Genomic DNA, 20,098 nt, shown 5'->3' with positions numbered 1-20,098 from the left:
TGTGAGATTGAAACCGAGCCAAAGGGCGTTAACAGTCGACATTTAAAAAATACAGTTTAATAATTATTTCGAAAAGAAAGCAGACGATCAGTCATTTTGTTAAATTCTTAATTATTATTAAAACAAAACATTAAAAATATTTAAAGGAAAAAGAAAGGTTTAAATCTAAAAATTAATTGGATAATAAAGCAAGTAGGTCATAAATCAAAGGAAAACACTGTCTCTTCCACATTTCTTAGCTTCTAAAATTAAAAGCTAGTTCAAAAGAAATTCCTCGGCCTCTTGGACGGATTTAAACCATTTGTGAGATTTATCAGGTAGTATAAATCTCAACCTTGCTGGGAATAATAATGCAGGATGATAATTGCTTTGATAGAGACGAGCCATAATTGGTTTGTGGGTCAGCCTTTCTTTCATAACTTCTGGGGTGTAATCTTCAACTATTCGAAACTTCCATTGTTTAAATTGAATCATTCCATGTCCATGAGCGGTACGCATCAAGAGTTGCTTGACATTGACTTAATGGAATCTCAGTATTACTGGCCGAGGTTTTTGATCCGGAGCAGGTTTGGATCTTAATGCTCTGTGAGCCCTATCCAGAATGGGCTGAACGGGGAACATTTCAGAACCAAACACATCGATCAAGAGTTTAGAAAAGAATTCCGTAGGGTTACCAGTCTCAGTGTTCTCTGGGAAATTGATGATTCTTAGATTTTTCCTCCTGCTGCGTCCTTCCAGGTCGATGATCCTCTGTTGTTGCTTTTCCAGGTTTTGCTTGGTCGTAATTAAGGCTTTTTCAAATGAATGGAGTTTGGCATCTCTCTCTTTACCAGCTTGGTCGAGTTCAGCAATTAGTTGCATTTGTTTGGCATTTTCCTGGATAAGAGTATTTTGTTTGTCTTCAAAGTCCTTTAAAATGGACTTCAATTTGGCAAAGCTCCAGTCAAACTTTCTATCCAGGTTAGAAATAGCTTCCAAAGTAGGTTGGTCTCCAATACCTTTACTATTAGCTGACTCTTTAGATCTGGTGCTCATTTTAACAGTTAAAGATCAAGATTAAACTTGTGTCAGTATTGTAAAAGACTTATTAAAGAATGGTAAATAGTAGATTGAAAAGTGCCTGGACCAAAGTCAAGTTATGACTTAGTCCATCGAGCATCCACTTTCCATTTAGTTATTTTTTTAATAATCCTAAATAAACCTGCCTATAGCAAGAGGAATGTGTCAGCCTTTATCACAAATATTTCTAACCATTATTAGTAAACATACCACATACTTAACAAAAAGGTCAATGAAATAGAGATGCTGTTTCTTAACACTGGTGTTCTGGATCTGAAGTCTTCCTAACTAGGCTTAAATGCAAGATCTGTTCAAATTGTAAAGAGTGTTGGTGTAGCCACATCTGGAGTAATGCGCATAGTTTTGATCCTACTACCTAAAAAAAGCGAGCATTGGAGGCAGTCCAAAATAGATTCACCAGACTAATCTTTGGGATGATGTGACTGACCCATCAAGAGAGGCTAAACGGTCCGTATTTTTTGGAGTTTAGAAGAACAAGGGGTGACTTTGTTAAGGCATACAAGATCCTGAGGAGGCATGACACAAAGACTGGTGGCGTTATGGATAATGAAGAAGGTTGTCTAAGGCTACAGCAGGGCATAGATCAGATGGAAGTTTGGGCGAAGTGTTGGCAGATGGAATTTAATCCCTGCAAGTGTGAGGTGATGCATTTTAGGGAGTCAACAGAGGTAGGACATAAGCACTAAGGAATGTTGATGAACAGAGAGACCTTGGGGTTCAAGTACACAGTTCCCTGAAAGTGGCAACACAAGTCGATAGGGTGGCAAAGGCAGCATACAGCATGCTTGCCTTCATAGGTCAGGGCATAGAATATCAAAGTTGAGACATTATGTCACAACTTTTCAAAGCATTGATTGGACTACACTCGGAGTATTGTGTGCAGTTCTGGTCACCAGACTACAGGAAGGATGTGGTTGCACTGGAGAGTGCAGAGGAGATTCACCAGAATGCTGCCTGGATTGGACGACTTCAGTTATGGGGAGATTGGATGGGCTGGTTTTGTTTTTCCTGGAGTGAAGGAGGCAGAGGGGTGACCTGATAGAGGTATATAAAATTATAAAGCGTGTAGATAGGGTAGATGGTCAAAATCTTTTCCCCATAGTGGGGGGTATCAAAAACAAGATGCATAGGTTTAAGGTGAAAGGAAATTTAAGGTGAAAGGTTTTTCTTAAACCACAGCAAAGGCTAGAAGGATACAGACCTAATATGGTCAAACAGATGGGCAAAAAAGTCAGTACGGCCGTGGCTGGCCAAAGGGTCCATTTTTGTACTGCACAACTCTGTGACTGGGTAGATGTATTCACTAGTGGGAGAGTTTCGAACGAGGGGTCATAGTTACAAGGGGCAGGTCATTTAAGACTGGGTTGCATAGAAGTTCATTTTCACAGAGAGTGATGAATCTCTGGAATTCTCTGCCCCATGGGGTTGTGGAGGCCAGATCATTAGAAGTATTTAAAGTGGTGAATATCAAGGAATTGTGGGTTATAGGGAACTGAACAGAAGAGGAGCTGAGGCCAGCATAGCTCAGCCATGTTCATATTCAATGGCAGGGCAAGTTTGAGAGGTCAGGTAGCCTATTCCTTCCCCTACTTCCTTGTGTTCTCCAGTGGCCTGTCCTCAATCCACTTAGCCTTGTTCTGCTTTGTGTCAGGTTTTTCCTTAATGAAAATTCAGTCAACACCCATGAAAAAACAGTGGAAGTAAAAAAAAATTAAAAGAGGGAAGAGAAGAGAAAAGCACAGATGTAAATATAAATTATATGCAGCATTAGCCAGTAATTTATTATATTTCAAGGCAACTTACCAAAATTGAGAAGAATCCTTTGAATCAAGCTAGCCTTCATCAATATTGCTCGTTTCTGCTTAAATACTTCAACAGTTCGTATGCCTTTAGGAAAGAAAGGATTCCGAAGTAATCCAAAAATAAATGCACCTTGAACTTCTTGGCAAATCTTCCATCCTACTAATGTTACTATTAAGATATAGCTTAATATGGTCTGTGGACTTATTCCAGATGTAGTTGAATTTCTTGCAAAGAAATGCAATAATCCAGCTTCAGCAAGTATCATTATAAGAAGACTAATATAAATCAAGATTATTTTCCAGCCAAACTGCCATCCAATTTGATGACTACGATCTTTAGGATATTCTAAAGAAGCATCAGCTGTCCTGCAGCAGAATCTGAATGAAGTCTCTATCTGACTGAGATCAAGGCTAAGAATAAATCCCATTCCAGTTGTGAAGAGAACTACACCAAGAGAGTCGGGAATAAAGAATGTTGCGATCACCACTCCAGCTGACAGAGTAAATATAACCAACAGCCTGCAGAAATAAAAAGCCAAGATGTAAAATGTAACATAGCATTAGCACAGGGCTAAAATTATTCGTTTCCTAGGAAGCCATTAATGCAATCATAAATCATGCAACTCTGTCTTTAGTGCACGTAGGCAGCAGCTGCCTCATTGTAATATTGTACAAAAAGAGTTAAATCAGATTAAGGTTTCCTGTCTCATTATTTCCTTCTTTCATTTTGTTTGTTATTATTTAAACTCTCGTTCCTTCTATCCCATCACCATCCTTCCTTATTGTTCCCTCTTCCCTCGTCTGCATCTTACTGTTCATCTTTAACCATTCCCAGTTCTGATGTGGGTCATTGATCTGAAATCTTAACAGTTCTTCTCTCCACAGTCTGCCTAAACCTACATCCAGCATCTCCTGTTTTTATTTTAGATGTTCAACTTTGTAGGTTTTAAATAGAAATACTGAAGATTGTATACTCCAGGCTGTGTTAAAGATGTTTTTGGGGGATTACAAATAATAACAGAAGAAGGGGCCAGTCTCAAAATGTGGAGCAAGCCATTTAGGACTGAAATTAAGAGAAATTTCTTTGGAGAACATTTGGAATTCCCTAACGAGGAGGACTATGGGGGCTTATTGATCTTTGTTTTGAATGCAATCAATGAATATGTTTAAACACAAATCTTCTTTTGGAATCCTGGTTTTAGATTTCCCACATTTAACTAAAAAAAAAGTGGACTTAAAATTGATCAAGAGATGATTTGCACCATCTTTGTTACTAAGTTTACAGAGCAGTAACTGATAACAAAATTTTGTAATCATTTTACAAATGCAGTCTTAAGAAATGCAAGTATATAAAAAGTTAGACCACCTTTCATTCTTCCAGGTATTTATTCCTTCCCTCACTCATTTTCTTCCTTTGCCATTCCAGTAAACAACTAAAACAGACACTTTGGAGTTAAAACATATGGGCCTTTGCCTAAACTAAATAAATTGAAACAGGATGTTTAAAGGCAAAATATTGCATTACCATTTGAGAAATGACAGGTAGTCTAATTTTCTATTTAAGTCTTGAACTCTTAACAGCTGCTGCCTGACTTCCTAAGTATTTCCAGCATTTTGTTTTTATTTCAGCCTTCCAGCATCCACAGTTTTTTGATTTTCAATCACAAGAGAGCCTGGTAAATCAACTGGTGAACCATAATAATTAGCAAAGTTATTTGTCCAGTCAGCTGATGTGATTCCAACAATTAGCTTCTGCCTCCCTGGGATTGAGAACAGAATAATAATAATTCCCCATCCTACCCACAACTCTTTGCTACTTGAATAAATTAACCAACTGACATTCCCAGTAAAGTCTCACACATGCATGCTTGACCAAAGCAGTGAAGTGGCTCTGACTACATTTTAGCAATAGCTCAGAAATTTAATACCTTCGGTAATGAGAGGGTGGGAGAGAACATTAGAAAGAAAAATAGTACCTTTAGGGTGTAGACTCAAGAAAGGAAAATTAGCACATGACATAATCTATATTTAAATCAGGATGTGTTTGTTTGGCAGCAGCTTAACAACACTGCAAATAAACCAGTATCCAATAGTCATCACAAAGCATACTAAAGCTTTTTCACAGGATAGGCAGTTTAGGAAATGTCTTTGCTGCAAAGGTATCTTGTTCCTTTCACTTGAAGACTTTAAATCTTACCTTACATTGGTTGCCATGGGTGAACCTCCAAATACAAATTCCAAGACTTGCTCTAAAACCCATAAGACAAGTGCATCCACAGGAGGCAAAATACCAATTGCCCAAAGAACAGGCAGAAATACAAAAATAATGTGCAAAATCTGAGCTGTTTGAAGCAGGATTGGATTCACAGTAAACCTGAGGAAGGGAAAGAAATGTCAAATATTAATTCCTAAAGTATCACACTACAAAACACTCTAGCTATAGGATCTCCTTAATCCAAATCCAACACCCAGTTCAGATAGTTAAAATTAATTTGTTGCTTATGCCACAAATCAATACAAGTGATAGATTTTTATCATGTGAATGGATATTCTAATATAAAAGTTTTTAACTAATGTTTTTATTAATAATTGTTATTTTTGTATTTAACACAGCCAACTCTGCCTTCCTTATCACCCAAATTAGTATTTCAAATTTATGCCTTAGTTTTTACTTGGGAATCTTAACATTCTATTCAGTTTCTGGAGGTGACTGACAAATTTCTCTATCATAACTGCAAAAATAAATCAAGTCTTTAAATCGAAACATGCCAGCATTCCTCTTAAACACAAAAACAATGAAGATTTTGTGAAAAGTAAAGATATTTTGCTGGAAGTTTTACTTTTTAGTGTCTACTTAACGTTATTCCACTTCTAAACAAAACACTCAAACTATTAATACTCTCAAATTAAGATGACGACCCAAAGGTATACAGATCCTATTAAACTACTGTACCTCATGAATTGATATATCTCAATATGAGTAATTCCATTTTAAAAGCATCAAAATCAAAATGGAGGTTAACCATATTATTCAGTCCTAATTCTCGAACTAGGCTCACTAAATTTGCATAGTAGGGACATAAAAACTATACCTGTAGGCAAGATCCACTGCAACGAAGGCAAAAATATAAAGGGGTCTAGTAAGTGCATTGATTTCATATGTATCTTGTGGTTGGAATGTAGCAGTCTCTACAGCAGTATTTATTATTAATGAATATTCTCCAATGCACACTGTCACCCAACCAAAAATAAAAAGCACAGCAGTTACTCCTGTGTTGACATATAGCATCATTAACCTGTTAGGCAATAAATACCATGTTCCAAGGCCACATAGTGCTCCAGCCAGAATGGAGTGAAAAACTGTATTGATCAAATATTTTTTTCCAGGTATGATGAATTTTACTGTTTCAGACCCAGCACAGCTGGAAAAATCAAATTCATCTTCATCTGCCAAAGTATTTTCTGGAGTGAATGTTTCGACAGCCACACTGTTCCGTCTCACCCACAGATTCATGCCTTGAACAATGAAAGCTGCCAGCAGCATCAAACCTGCAGCAAGAATTGATGCCCAGTAATCTTCCAATGTACTTAGCTGGTAAAGAACAGTTCCTATACCACCAAAAACCCATGGTATCAGGAACAAGATGACCTGGTTAACATAGATGTAAGGTGGAGCACAGTATCCAAGTTTGAAACGTGGCCCTCCTAGTATTGTCTGTGGAAACCGCTTCCAAAAAAATTCTTGTTTGTAGTCGTTCAGTAGAGGGACATCTGGGCCCATCCTGAATTTGTATAATTCTTATATTGTCAGTATTTCCATTGTGTTTCTTTGCCTAGAAGTGTCAAAATTTAACAGTAAATCATCAAGATAACCAAGTTAAGAATCATATATAGAAAACAAACACTTTTACATAATTTACTAAATGTATATATTTTGGATACAGCATCAAATTTTCATTACAATAGGAATGCAGTGTGGTTACCAATATAGATTAATATGACTCTGATAAAGGAGGAGACCAGAAGTTCGATACTAGGCATTGTAATTGTAGGAGCTCACCAAATTTGATTACCAACTACTCAACTTACAAATTTTCTACATAAGCAGCAAGATATCCCATATCATGGGTAGTTTAAGACCTGCAAAGCAGGTTTTGTTGACTGTAGTTTATTTGTAATCAAAAACAAAATCTATTCAACCATTTGTAACACAGCAAATTTCAGGAGCCATATCACAAATGACAAAGTAAATTTTACCAACCCTTCTAACCATATGAAAGAATACTAGCTTCACAGGTTTATCTATCAGCTTTTAACTACCACTTTAAAGAACTTGTAATTCTGAGCTGTTTGTGTTTCATTATCCAGAAGCATTGTCCCCACTATGAACATTTTTCCCTTCCACAAAATCAACCAAAATAATTTTTTTTTTTACAGTTATTTACAATATTATAAAAAATACTTTTACTCCAGCTTCCCAAAGTACATTGGTAACTTTTGGCCAATTCCTCCAACATAGAGGGACAAGAAAAATAAAAGGAAAGCATTGATACAGACATTTGGGCTAAATTGGATTTATCTGTATTGTAATTTAGAATTAGAAATATTATAAAAAATACTTTTACTCCAGCTTCCCAAATTGGATTTATCTGTATTGTAATTTAGAATTAGAAATATTATAAAAAATACTTTTACTCCAGCTTCCCAAAGTACATTGGTAACTTTTGGCCAATTCCTCCAACATAGAGGGACAAGAAAAATAAAAGGAAAGCATTGATACAGACATTTGGGCTAAATTGGATTTATCTGTATTGTAATTTAGAATTAGAAATTCATTCAGCTTGCCCTGTGTTTTAACTACATCATGACTAATTTGGACCTCAATGTTTATCTGCTTTCGCTCTATTATGGCTTGATAGCCTTGCCTTGACTTCAATCTCGAAAATTTTAATTTACACAGCATCCACAGCTTCTGCAGATTGGATTTCCAGTGCTCTGTGAAAAACTGTTTCATGATTTCACTCCTAGAGGGTCTAGTTCTCATTTCAAGATCATGCCTCCTTGTTGTCCATTCCACTTTAGAGGAAACAGTCTCTCTGTCCCTATCCAATCAGATTCTATGTTTCATGAGAGTACTCAGCACCAAGTGCTGGACATTAAACACAGTCCGTGCATCTTCAGACATAGTTCTATTACTCTCGCCCTTGTCCAAATCAGAAGGCCGAGATTCAAATCCCGCTGTAGAAGTGTGAGCATAAGATCCAAACCTGTACTCCAGCACTGAATTGTGGGACTGCTAAATTATTAAATAAGTCAGTTTTTGAACGACATGAAACCTTGTTGCCCTCAGGTGAACTTAAAAAGCCCATAGTACCATTTTGAAGAGTAGAGGTGTTAGTTCTGCTGTTCTGGTCAGCAATTGCATTTCGATCAACAATCACTAAAATAGAATGGTACATTGCTATATCTGTAAGCTTTCTGTGTTAATTAGGTGCCACAATTCTTACATTACAATATTAATTACTTTTTAAAAGTACTTACCCAACTGCACAATGCTTTGGGATATCTTGAGATCATGAAATACGCAATATTAACACAGACATGAAAGTCTCTTTTTCTAATCCACTGACTGTAATCATAATGCTTGACATTACTATCAAAACACCTCAAAGTTCCCTTTCTATCCCAAGCAAATATCAATCCGTTTAAGAAATAAAAAATACAACTTATTTTAGACACTATTCATTCTATATTTTTAAGTGTTCATGCTTTTTTTAAACTCCACTACCTATGATTACTTGGTCATTTTCTGTATGCTACACTACATTTGAACACCGTAGTTCCATAAAGGAGTGAAGGCTGCTGCAATGGCTCTCTCGCAATTACAAAATTTGTCCACAGCAGCCGAAAATTTCCATCAGCCGAGCCCAGAAGAAATATCCAACTAATGACCCAAGCAAAAGGACAACTTATCTGGGTTAAGATATCTACCTACATTTCTAACATTAAACTAACTTGACGTAATTGTTTTTAGATAACTTTTTTTTTACTAACCATATGCATTTTAAAAATTGCAAGTGAGGAAAGAAAAGTATGGACCAAAATCAGTGAAACAACATTTTAATATCTTGATTAGTCGCTGGTTTATGAATTATAGAAAATAAATTGACTGCACTAAAAATACAATAATCTGGCATGCTTGAGACTTCAGTGGACTAGCAGTTTCTCCAGACTATTGTATGTTACTCCTATTAATATACAAACACTTTAATTTCACTTTTTTCTGAACATGTTATACAGTTGTGTTATAAATTTTCTAATGAATCCAGTACCTTAAAAGTGAGCAGAAATGTATGCACTCTGGACCCGGGCTCCAGCGTAAATTGACCTACAGTTTTGACCCCTGGTGTCCAGCCACACACCCGGCCCACAGTCCAGACCCCAGCCCTGGCTGCAATTCGGACTTCCGCTTTTGGCCGCACACCTCGGCTGCACTCTGGACCCCTGGCTATCAATCTGGGATAGCAAATGAGCCTGAGGCTGAGCCATCAGGATTTGCAAACAGTCAAATGCCAGATTATCAGAGTTTTGTTGTATTCTGCTTTACTTTGATATACTTGTTTGATTCAATTAACCCTCTGTAAGTCAAATATTTTAGATGCTTGATTCCAATCAGATCTTTCAATGTGTGACAATTTTGAAACATATGACAGTATATTTTAAAAATTACAAAGAAATGACAGTGAAGAATGAATTCCCATCAGATGTCATACCAAACATTGAATATTTTAAAAAATAACTTAAGTTTCCTATTTTTGGTTTGTGTTTTGGCCAACTGGCAAACAGCATCACACAAATTTCAAAATACTCTTTACTTTTTGCAATGTAGTCTCCATGAACATAAAATATAAAGTCTCATCAGCAACACTGGAGATTAAAACAGATATTAACTACAGTTTGAAATAGTTCTGCTGAAAATTTTCCTCCATCAACTGTCAATTTTTCCCATCTATCTCAATCTGGATGACAACTTGAGAAGCACAGTTCCAAAGCATTTTGTCCAGGTGAATATTCTTCATTTGTAAACACATGCAGACATTTAGCCACAAAAAAGATAAAGGAATTCATACTATTTTCATCCAATATCTATGCATGTACACTTGAGGTGACATCACTGAATAAGCATTCACAAAGCAGAATTGAAAGCAACTCCTCAATTACAGCTTCCCTACCTATATTTTGGTTGCAATCACACCTACTAAAAAGCCTGTAAAGAGATATTTGAATATATTTACATATCAGCTGAAATGCACAGCCATTGATTTGAGTGTTTTCTTGAAAACAATTGTAATTTACTTAAGAGCATAAGAAATAGGAGCAGGAGTAGACCATCTGGCCCATCAAGCCTGCTCCGCCATTCAATAAGACCATGGCTGATCTGGCCGTGAACTCAGATCCACCCACCTGCCTTTTGCCCATAAACCTTAATTCCCCCACTATACAAAAATCTATCTGTGTCTTAAGTATATTTAATGAGGTAGCCTCTACTGCTTCCCTGGGCAGAGAATTCCACAGATTCACTACTGTCTGGGAAAAGCAATGCCTCCTCATCTCTGTCCCAAATCTATTCCCTGAACCTTGAGGCTATGTCCCCTAGTTCTAGTCTCACCTACCAGTGGAAGTAACTTACCTGTCTTTACCTTATCTATCCCTTTCATAATTTTATATGTTTCTATAAGATCCCTCTCATTCTTCTGGATTCCAGCGAGTATAGTTCCAAGCGATTCAATCTCTCCTCATAGGCTAACCCCCTCATCTTCAGAATCAATCTGGTGAACCTCCTCTGCACCACCTCCAAAGCCAATACATCTTTTCTCAAGTAAGGAGACTAGAACTGCACGCAGTACTCCAGGTGCAGCCTCACCAGTACCCTGTACAGTTGCAGCATAACCTCCCTGCTCTTAAATCCCTCTAGCAATGGCCAGCATTCCATTTGCCTTCCTGATAACCCATTGCACCCGCAAGCCAACCTTTTGCGATTTATGCACAAGCACTCCCAAGTCCCTCTGCACAACAGCACGCTGCAATCTTTCACCATTTAAATAATAATCTGATCTTCTAATTTTCCTTCCAAAGTGGATGACCTCACATTTACCAACATTGCACTCCATCTGCCAGACCCTTGCCCACTCACTTAACCTCCGCAATTTGCTTTTCCACTCAACTTAGTGTCATCAGCAAACTTAGATACATTACACTCAGTCCCCTCTTCCAAATCGTTAATGTATATCGTGAACAGTTGTGGGTCCAGCACTGACCCCTGCGTTACCCTGCTCACCACTGATTGCCAACCAGAGAAACACCCATTTATCCCAACTCTCTGCCTTCCATTGGTTAACCAATCCTCTATCCATGCGAATACATTATCCCCAACTCCATGCATCTTTCTCTTATGGATAAGTCTTTTATGCGGCCCCTTATCGAATGCCTTCTGGAAATCCAAGTATACAACATCCACCTGTTCCCCTCTATCCACTGCGCTCATTATATCCTTAAAGAACTCCACTAAGCTTGTTAAACAGGACCTACTCTTCCTGAATCCATGCTGTGCCTGCCCGATGGAACCACTTCTATCCAGATGTCTCGCTATTTCTTCCTTAATGATAGCTTCAAGCATTTTCCCAACTACCAACATTAAGCTAACTGGCCTACTGTTACCAGTCTTTTGTCTAAATCCTTTTTTAAACAGTGGCGTGACATTCACTGCCTTCCAATCCACTGGAACCTGCCCAGGATCCAGAGAATTTTGGTAAATTATCACGAATTATCACTTCTGCCATTTCTTTCAGTATCCTGGGATGCATCCCATCAGGACCAGGGGACTTGTCTACCTTTAGACCCACTAGTTTGCTCATCACTACCTCTTTAGTGACAGTGATTGTATTGAGATCCTCACCTCCCATTGCATCCATAACATCCCTCTTTGGCAAGTTAGACATGTCCTCCACCATGAAGACCGACACAAAATAGTCGTTCAAAGCCTCAGCCTTTTCCACATTACCCAATATTAATTCCCCCTTCTCATCTTCCAAGGGACCTGCGTTCACTTTAGCCACCCTTTTCCGCTTTATATAATTATAAAAGCTTTTACTATTTGTTTTTATATTTTATGCTAGTTTACTTTCATAATCTATCTTCCTTTTCCTTATCTCTTGCTTATTGGTTCTTTGTTGTTTTTTAAGGTTTTCCCAACCTTCCAGTTTCCCACTACTCTTGGCGACTTTGTATGCGTGAGATTCTGCACATGACCTTGTGTGGGTTTCTTCAATTTTTTTCTCCAAAGAACATTTTGCAAGACAAGGCCAGACATGAAACACTAAATTCCTTTATTTCATGGATTGGCAATGAACTCAGTTAAGATTAACTCAATTAAAATTTGTTTTTACAAATAAAGCAATGAACATGCTACATGTCCCTATATCAGTGAGTCAGCCTCTAAAATTTAAACAAATAGCTTCCAACTACTGCATTCACCTCCATTTCAGTGACTGTATCAGTTTATTTTTATCTCTAGATTTTGCCAAATAATCCTTTCTGACACCACAGGGGAAAAAGATCTTTCAACACAAGTCAGACTAATGGATTGCTTATTGTTTTGGTCTTTTGAGAAATAATTTCTGTGCCCAGCTCATTAAGAGAGATCATCAGACTTCAAACGGAAAGTGTACAGTGAAACTAGGAGGCATTCTTCTCAAAAAGAATGTGCCCTAGTTTCACTATCTAGTGTAACACCAACTATTATCCAGATGTTGTATGAACAAATGTTTCTAGCAAGAAACCAGATTGAGGAATATTTCCGGGATGCTGGAAGATATTTTGGGATTTTACACAGATATAACACATTGGAAACACTAATTTTCCTTAGAATTTTAAAATATTTAACATTTATGGAAATGCACAGAGTAACCCTAAAATTGTCTGATAAGAGTAGCTCACTAATCATGCTTAGGGAACTCTTCAAAATGTTCCCTCTATCGAGCACCAACTGGCTCTCTGTCTTTGAAAAGTTCACCTGCTCAAGGCTCCCTGTGGGATGAACCATATATGGCCTTGGCAGCCTGAAGAATCCATATATGTGTGGTTATCAGTGGATTGTAGGACCTCATGCATTCTTCCCACCCACCATCAGTTCTTTAGGTCAAACATTTTCCATTGGACCTTGGTCTTCAGGTGCTTGTAGAGCCACTGAGGCTTTGCTTGATAGTAGCATGACTTGATGTAGGCTTAGTGGAGTTTCAATTCAAGAATACTAAACATTTGTGAAGAATTAACTACTTAACCTCTTGCTCACAGAACCAGCCCTGGTGCCTTCTGGTACAAAAGCCAAAAGTCTCTTCACAGGTGGTAATTATAGCAGACTTCAGGGCAATTGAAATGCTGTGGACACTATCTGGCTCCTGTTGGTTGAGAGTTGTCAGGTCGTCTGTGAGGTATTGTCGCATTGATTTTCTTGTAACCTTGTTTCTAGGCTGATAGATATATCAGGGCAGATTAAGTGATGGTCAGTCCAACAATCATTGCCACCCATCTTGGCACAGGTGGTGCAGACATTGTGCTTCCTGTCACTTGAGCAATAAAATTATCTAACAGGTATTGATGCAGCGTGGCCATGACATTGTGTACTTGTCTCTCATGTGAAACAGTGTATTAGTTATGACTAGACAATTATAAGCATTATACAGGTGGACTCCATTACATCCACTTTCCTTACTCCTGCCTTGTCAGTTGCACCTTGCCACAGAATTACAGCTTTTCTGACCCCAAAAGTGAACTCACCCGGAGGATCAGTCTGCTACTTTCTGGGATGCAGGTCATGGATTTTCCAAGTTCCCCTTTGTACCCGACTGTAATGTCCAGGATTGAGACAAATGTGCAGAGGAACCCAGCATGCTGGTTCCATATTAGAATGAGCTGGAGTGAGTAACAAGGCACTCACTTATCTCACAGGAGTAGTCACTGAGACAGCAGAACAGTTCATTCTTGATGGCCAAACCCATCCCTTGGAGGTAGCATTATCCTTCTGGTCTGCCCTTCCAGAAAAAGGTGTACTTTGTCCTTTCAGCAGAGCCATTTGAGGAAGCATTTGAGTTCCTGGAATATGGCAGCAGAGCAATGTTCAACCATGTCTCTGTTGGGGCTGTCAACGAGTCCTGACATTCCGGGTCACCAACACATTTGAAGGTTAATGTGGGATAGCCATTGCACACCAGCTACTACACGAGCACTCTAATTCATTCCACTATCTGGTCCAGCACCACTGCCACCCCTGACTGACGAGAAGTGAAAAAGGCCATATGCCAAGTAAAAACACAAGGTCTTGGAAGCAGACAATATCCCCGCTGAAGATCTAAAACTTGGTAGAGAGGAATTTCAGTCATAAATTCAGACCTCATCTCCCATGACAGAGAAGAAGAGACCATGTCAGGGGATCTCAGAGATTCATTGTAAAGAGACAAATATGACTGCGATAACTATTAATGAGTCTGCAGTCAGCTAGTGGGAAACCATCACTTGGCTCCTCCTCAATCAGCTCTTCCCAGTTGCAGATTTCTGCTCCTCGAACTACAGTGTTATTTTCATCCATCTAAAGACTAAACAGACATGACTTTCATTGCACGGCTACCCCAAGAGAAAATGCAGGAAGCAGCATCAACACTTATACACGATTTTTATTGACCTCACAAATGCCTATTACTCTGTCAATCCAGTCGGACTGTGGTGCATCCATCTCAAAATGACCACTTGCAGAATTCACCTCTACCTTGCAGCAGCACGAAGGGCAGCAGTGGTGCAGTTAGTAGAGCCTCTGCCTCACAGCGCCAGAGACCCATTCAATCCTGACCTTGGGTGCTGCCTGCATGGAGTTTTTGCGTTCTCCCTGTAATCATATGGGTTCCTCCCACATCCTAAAGGTGTGCAGGTTGATGGGCTAATTAGCTACTGTAAATTGCCGTGAGTGTGTAGAGTGGTAGAGTAGGGAGTGTGGGGCAGGGGTGAGATAATGAGAATGTGGGGAGAATAGTAAAATGTGATTAATGTAGGATTAGTGTAAACAGGCAATTGATGTCTGGGGCTGATGGGTCCATATCGTGCTATATCTCTCTATGACTCCTCTGCCTGCTTCAGGATGGTATGCAAGTCATGATCTTAACAAAAAATTTCACTGCAGACTAGTGTTGTGCAAGGCTGCATCATTACCCCAATACTTTGTTCATTTTTTTCTCGTCATAATGCTGCACTTGACCTCCAACAGGCTTCTTTTTGTTGTGGAGTTTATCTACAGGTCAAAGGGAAAACCATTCAACCTAAGTTGCCTCCATTCTAGAACCAGAGTCTCCCAATAAGTAAACTGGAAGAACAGCACCTCATGTAGTCTACAACCCAATGGCATAAACATTGAATTCACTAATTTCAGGTAACCCACACCTCCTCTGTTCCTTTCTCCCTCCTCCTGATCCACCCAGGTCCTCTTGCACACCCCCTTCTTTCCAAACCTCCCCTCAGCCCTATTTCCTAGTTTCTTTTCCATTTCCCATCTGCCTATCCACTCAGTTGCCTATACCTCCCCCTCACTGTTTCCCCTTTTGCCCAGCATCCCTCCCTTATCCAGTTCCACTCACCACCTTCCTTTCTTATCAAATTAGAAACACAGAAAAACTACAGCACAATTCAGGCCCTTCAGCCCACAAAGCTGTGCCAAACATGTCCCTACCCTAGAAATTACTAGGCTTACCCATAGCCCTCTATTTTTCTCAGCTCCATGTACCTATCCAACAGTGTCTTAAAAGACCCTATCGTATCCGCCTTCACCGCCGCTGCCGGCAGCCCATTCCACGCACTCACCACTCTCTGAGTAAAAAAACTTACCCCTGACATCTCCTCTGTACCTACTCCCCAGCACCTTAAACCTATGTCCTCTTGTGGCCATAGGTTTCTACAAATTCTATAATCTGCAGTCCTTTTATCTCCACTATCACCTCTCAGCCTCTGTTACTATCTTCACCCCTCCCTCCCGCACTGACTCCACCTGCCCATCAACCCCTCTTTACCTGGATCCACCTATTGCTTGCCAGCTCCTGCCTTCCCCCTCTATATTGGCTACCTCCCCACTTACACACTCAGTCCTGATGCAGGGTCTCGACCTGAAACGTCAACCACCCCTTTGCCTCCACAGATGCTGCCTGACTCACTGAGTTTCTCCAGCAGCTTGCTTTTTGCTCCAGATCCCAGCATCTGCAGTCTCCCACATATCCCAACAAGCACAGGCTCAGAGGCTCAGCAAGTCATCGCCGTCTTGTTCACTGAAAAATGCAAGAGGACCTGATCCTGCTGCATAACACAGCCCTCTGAAAATAAAGATCTACATTAAGACACCAGCAAACACAGACAGTTCCCGATATTTCAGAAGCCACCTCCAAGATAAAACTCATCATTATTGTCACTGTGCCAATACAGGCTTTGGCTGTCTGAGGAACAGAGCATTTGAAGATAAAGCTCCACAAACTCCTCACCAAGTAGCTGGCTCTCCTTTAATGAGCAGTAAACAGAGAGTAAAATCTATTGGGAGATAACTAGTGGGGTGCCACAGGATTCATGCTGCAACCACAGCTGTTTGCATTCTCTGTCAATAATTTAGTTGAGGAGACTGGGTGTAATGTATCCTTGTTTGATGATGATGATGATACAAAACTGGGTTGCATTGTGAGGAGGGATATGGACTGAATGAAGGAAATTGGGACTAGCTGGGTGGACAACATGGTCGGCATGGACTCGTTGGGTCAAAGGGCCTGTATCCATGCTTTATTGCTCTATAACTCATGGTCGACAACAATGACCCCTGACCTCCTGTATGCTTCAGTGATATGGACTACTTAAAGTTGGCTCCACAAAGTATTGGAGAGATACTACCAACACTATTTCCACTAAATCTTCCCACTTCAAGCACAAATGTCAAGGTCCTTTCTCAGGCTGAGGTGCCCCACTCTGACACCCTAATTGTACTTATTTGGCTCTGATGGGCAGACAGCATCAATCATAACCCCCAGATTAGACTCTTGAAACAGATGCTCTAAACTCTCTCACCACAAGTGATTACTAGGTGGAAAAGGGAACTCTCAGTCACCTTCAAAATCTATTACATTCCCACCAACTGCTCATGACTGCTCAGAATTGAGAAGGTACAAATCACAAGTACATGCAATGGAAGAACGCAGAAGCCCATTGTAAACAAAAGGTCTGCACCATTTCTCGAATGGTGCCCTGCCCCATGTAATAAATAGGGGCACGGGTAGGCTTTTCCACCCCTCATACCTGCTCCACCATTCAGTAAGATAGTGGCTAATATGTTACCTCACTTAAATAAATGTCTTATCATTTCTGTCCTAAATGGTCAGCCTCTTAAGTACCTCAAAGACTCCAGCCCCACCTTTGGCAGAGTTTGCGGGTGCCACATTTGCCTCATCAGCCATTTCAGAACCCAGAGGAATGGAGTGGAAGCAATTCTTCCTCGATCCCGAGACACTACCTGATATCTATTTTCCAAATCACAAAACCCAAAACGAATGCTAAATGCAAAGCTACTAAGATTTCTTAGCTGTACACTCTAAGCTACAAAACGCATCTTAAAAAGCACCATCACCTTACAACTTACAGGTATTTTTTTTCCCAACGCGTGGATACTTTTAAATAAACTTCTAATCATTTGGATTAAGTCACGGTATTTGGAGCAGAAATCGGCCCAGCGCCCGGAAAACTTGGCAGATTTCATAAATACATTAAAATATTATACGGAGGTTTTCATTTCAGGTGGGTTACAAACCCCGCCGCCCTCATCACATGACAGCCACTTCACCAACAGCCCGGCTGCCCATGGCAACCGGTAGGCACTCGAGGTAGGTCCACGCCCTCCCGGAGACCAGACCCGCCCGCGGCTCGGCGGGCAGCCCGCCCGGCCACATACCCGTTTCCACGGCAGAAGCCACAAACGGTCATCTTTCCCCCTTCTTCACCACCCCCACCCCCCACAAACGGCGCAAATAACTCCGCCACTGCTGCGTCAGTCCGACCCGGCCTGCGTCCTTGGACCCACCGACGTCCTCCAGACCCGCTGCCAGTCTCCAGGCGACTCCTTTGGCATGCTGGAGCCGCTCTGCCCCGCTGATGGCCATGACGCAAGGCTCGCCCCTCCGGCGTCACGCATGCGCCTGACCCCTCACCCTCGGTGCGGTGACGTCCATCAGGGAGCTATGTGGGGCGCGGTCTGGATTGGGGTCTGTCTGAGTGATGCTCACGGTTGCTGACTGTGCACCCAAGTTAGTGTGAGTAGCTAACTCATTATCTGCAGCCTTTTAAAATAATGCTGCCTTTAAAAATAACTTTACTACCAAGTTATCTCTGTTGTTTATGCCCATTACACACTTTACCAGTGTTGTGTGGACTCTTCAAATTGTAACGTCTAACTCACTATATCAACATAGCATTGTATTCTTTATGCATCCAGCGCAGACTGATTGCAATCTGTCATAGTTTATTTATGCGTTTATTGGAGTGGTGGAAAAGTATTAAATGTATTTTAGTGATTATTTCCTTAGTGATTTGGTGCCTGATTACTACTTAGCCAAAATATGTAACAAATATTTTGAATCGTTGAATGCACAATCAGGCCATTGGACTCATTTATTCTGCATTTCCTTAATGCAATAATCATATCTGATGTCTTTTGAATCTTATTACTGCAATCCTATTCTTTCTATGCATGATACAAAAAATATGATGCTGATTTATAGATGCTGAGATGAAATTGTATATCCTCCTGGACCTATTACCCCATTTTAGAGATTGAAAGTGCTAAACCAGTAAAGATCAAATTATACTTTGAGTATAGCTTATCTTTTGAACACACATATTGGGACATCATGTTACAGCTGTACAAGATGTTGGTGAGAGCACATTCAGAGTATTGTGTGCAGTTCTGGTCACCGTACTATAGGAAGGATGTGATTAAGCTGGAGAGGGTGCAGAGAAGATTTACAAGGATGTTTCTGGGACAGGAGGGCTTGAGTTATAAGGAGAGGTAGGATAGACTGGGGCTTTTTTCTCTGGAGACTGAGGGGTGACCATACAGAGGTATGTAAAATCATGAGGGGCATAAAAGTGGTGATTAATCACAGTCTTTTTCCCAGGACAGGGCAGTCTAAAATGAGAGGGCATAGGTTTAAAGTGAGGGGAATGATTTAATGGGGACTTGAGGGTCACAGAGGTTGGTGGGTATATGGACAAGCTGCCAGAGGAAGTGGTGGATGTGGGTACAGTTACAATGTTTAAAAGACATTTATACAAGTACATGGATAGGAAAGGTCAAATGCAGGCAAATGGGACTAGCTTGAGTAAGCAACTTGGTCGGCATAGACATGTTAGGTCAAAGGGCCTATTTCCATGATGTATAACTCAATGTTAAACACAAATCAAATTTATGTACCATGGGTTGAAGGTAATTATGGTGGAAGCTGATTTTGTCCACAAAATTGGCCCATAAAATCATTATGAGTATGGTGAGTGTACATTGAGTGCTACTGTACAGATTAAGCTCATTTTGTTCTGCTGTAAGGTCAACAAATACAATGAAATTGACTAATTTACGCGAATGAAACTGGTAAATAGTTCACTATTGTTTGCAAAGATCATTTTCAGTGATTTTTAAAATCCATTTAACCATAGATACTGGACTAGAACCTCAGATTAAAATGAGATGAACTCATTATTATATACAGTATTACTAAATCAGCAACAGACACCCACTCTTAATTACCTCATGGAATGTAAAATACATGAACAATTATGTTTGATAGTGCTGCATGATTGCACTATTATATGGAATGTTTTATGTTTGTGGTTATTCAAATCTGATCGAACACAGATTGGTGGGATAAATTGTAATGAAACAGTGGGTGACCTCTATTGAGCAGATTTTCCAGGTAAAAGCAAAGTACACTCCCACAGGAGGGAAGGATAAAAGGAACCAAAGCCAGCTCCTTGGATAACAAAGACGAATAGAGAGATAATACATGTCATGTGAATAACTCCAGTGAGAACCAGACTAAATATAGTAAGCAGAAAGGGGACATGAAATGGAAAGGGTATGGAAAAAAAAATAAGGA

The 20,098-nt window shown here is 39.9% G+C and overlaps 1 protein-coding gene across 3 annotated transcripts in view; it reads right to left on the bottom strand.

Annotated features, from left to right (window-relative positions):
* The window catches only part of pcnx4 (pecanex 4), a 36,052-nt gene extending 17,915 nt beyond the window's left edge, over positions 1-18,137 (bottom strand). The window contains exons 1-4 of one of the 3 annotated variants that reach the window (XM_052025685.1): positions 18,031-18,137; positions 5,975-6,715; positions 5,080-5,256; positions 2,884-3,401 (exon numbers count right to left, since the gene is read on the bottom strand). In XM_052025685.1, the coding sequence (XP_051881645.1) occupies positions 2,884-3,401; positions 5,080-5,256; positions 5,975-6,663 (1,384 nt within the window). In that variant the 5' untranslated portion in view covers positions 6,664-6,715; positions 18,031-18,137. Of the gene's footprint in view, positions 1-2,883; positions 3,402-5,079; positions 5,257-5,974; positions 6,716-17,901; positions 17,922-18,030 lie in introns of those variants that run through there. The other 2 variants (XM_052025706.1, XM_052025695.1) reach the window with 2 other exon arrangements.
* Positions 18,138-20,098: the final 1,961 nt, after the last annotated feature.

The sequence above is a fragment of the Pristis pectinata genome, chromosome 1, assembly GCF_009764475.1.
Source record: "Pristis pectinata isolate sPriPec2 chromosome 1, sPriPec2.1.pri, whole genome shotgun sequence".
Taxonomy (NCBI): domain Eukaryota; kingdom Metazoa; phylum Chordata; class Chondrichthyes; order Rhinopristiformes; family Pristidae; genus Pristis; species Pristis pectinata.
Note: the sequence above shows the minus strand (reverse complement) of the source record. Positions and strands in the feature narration are given on the sequence as shown.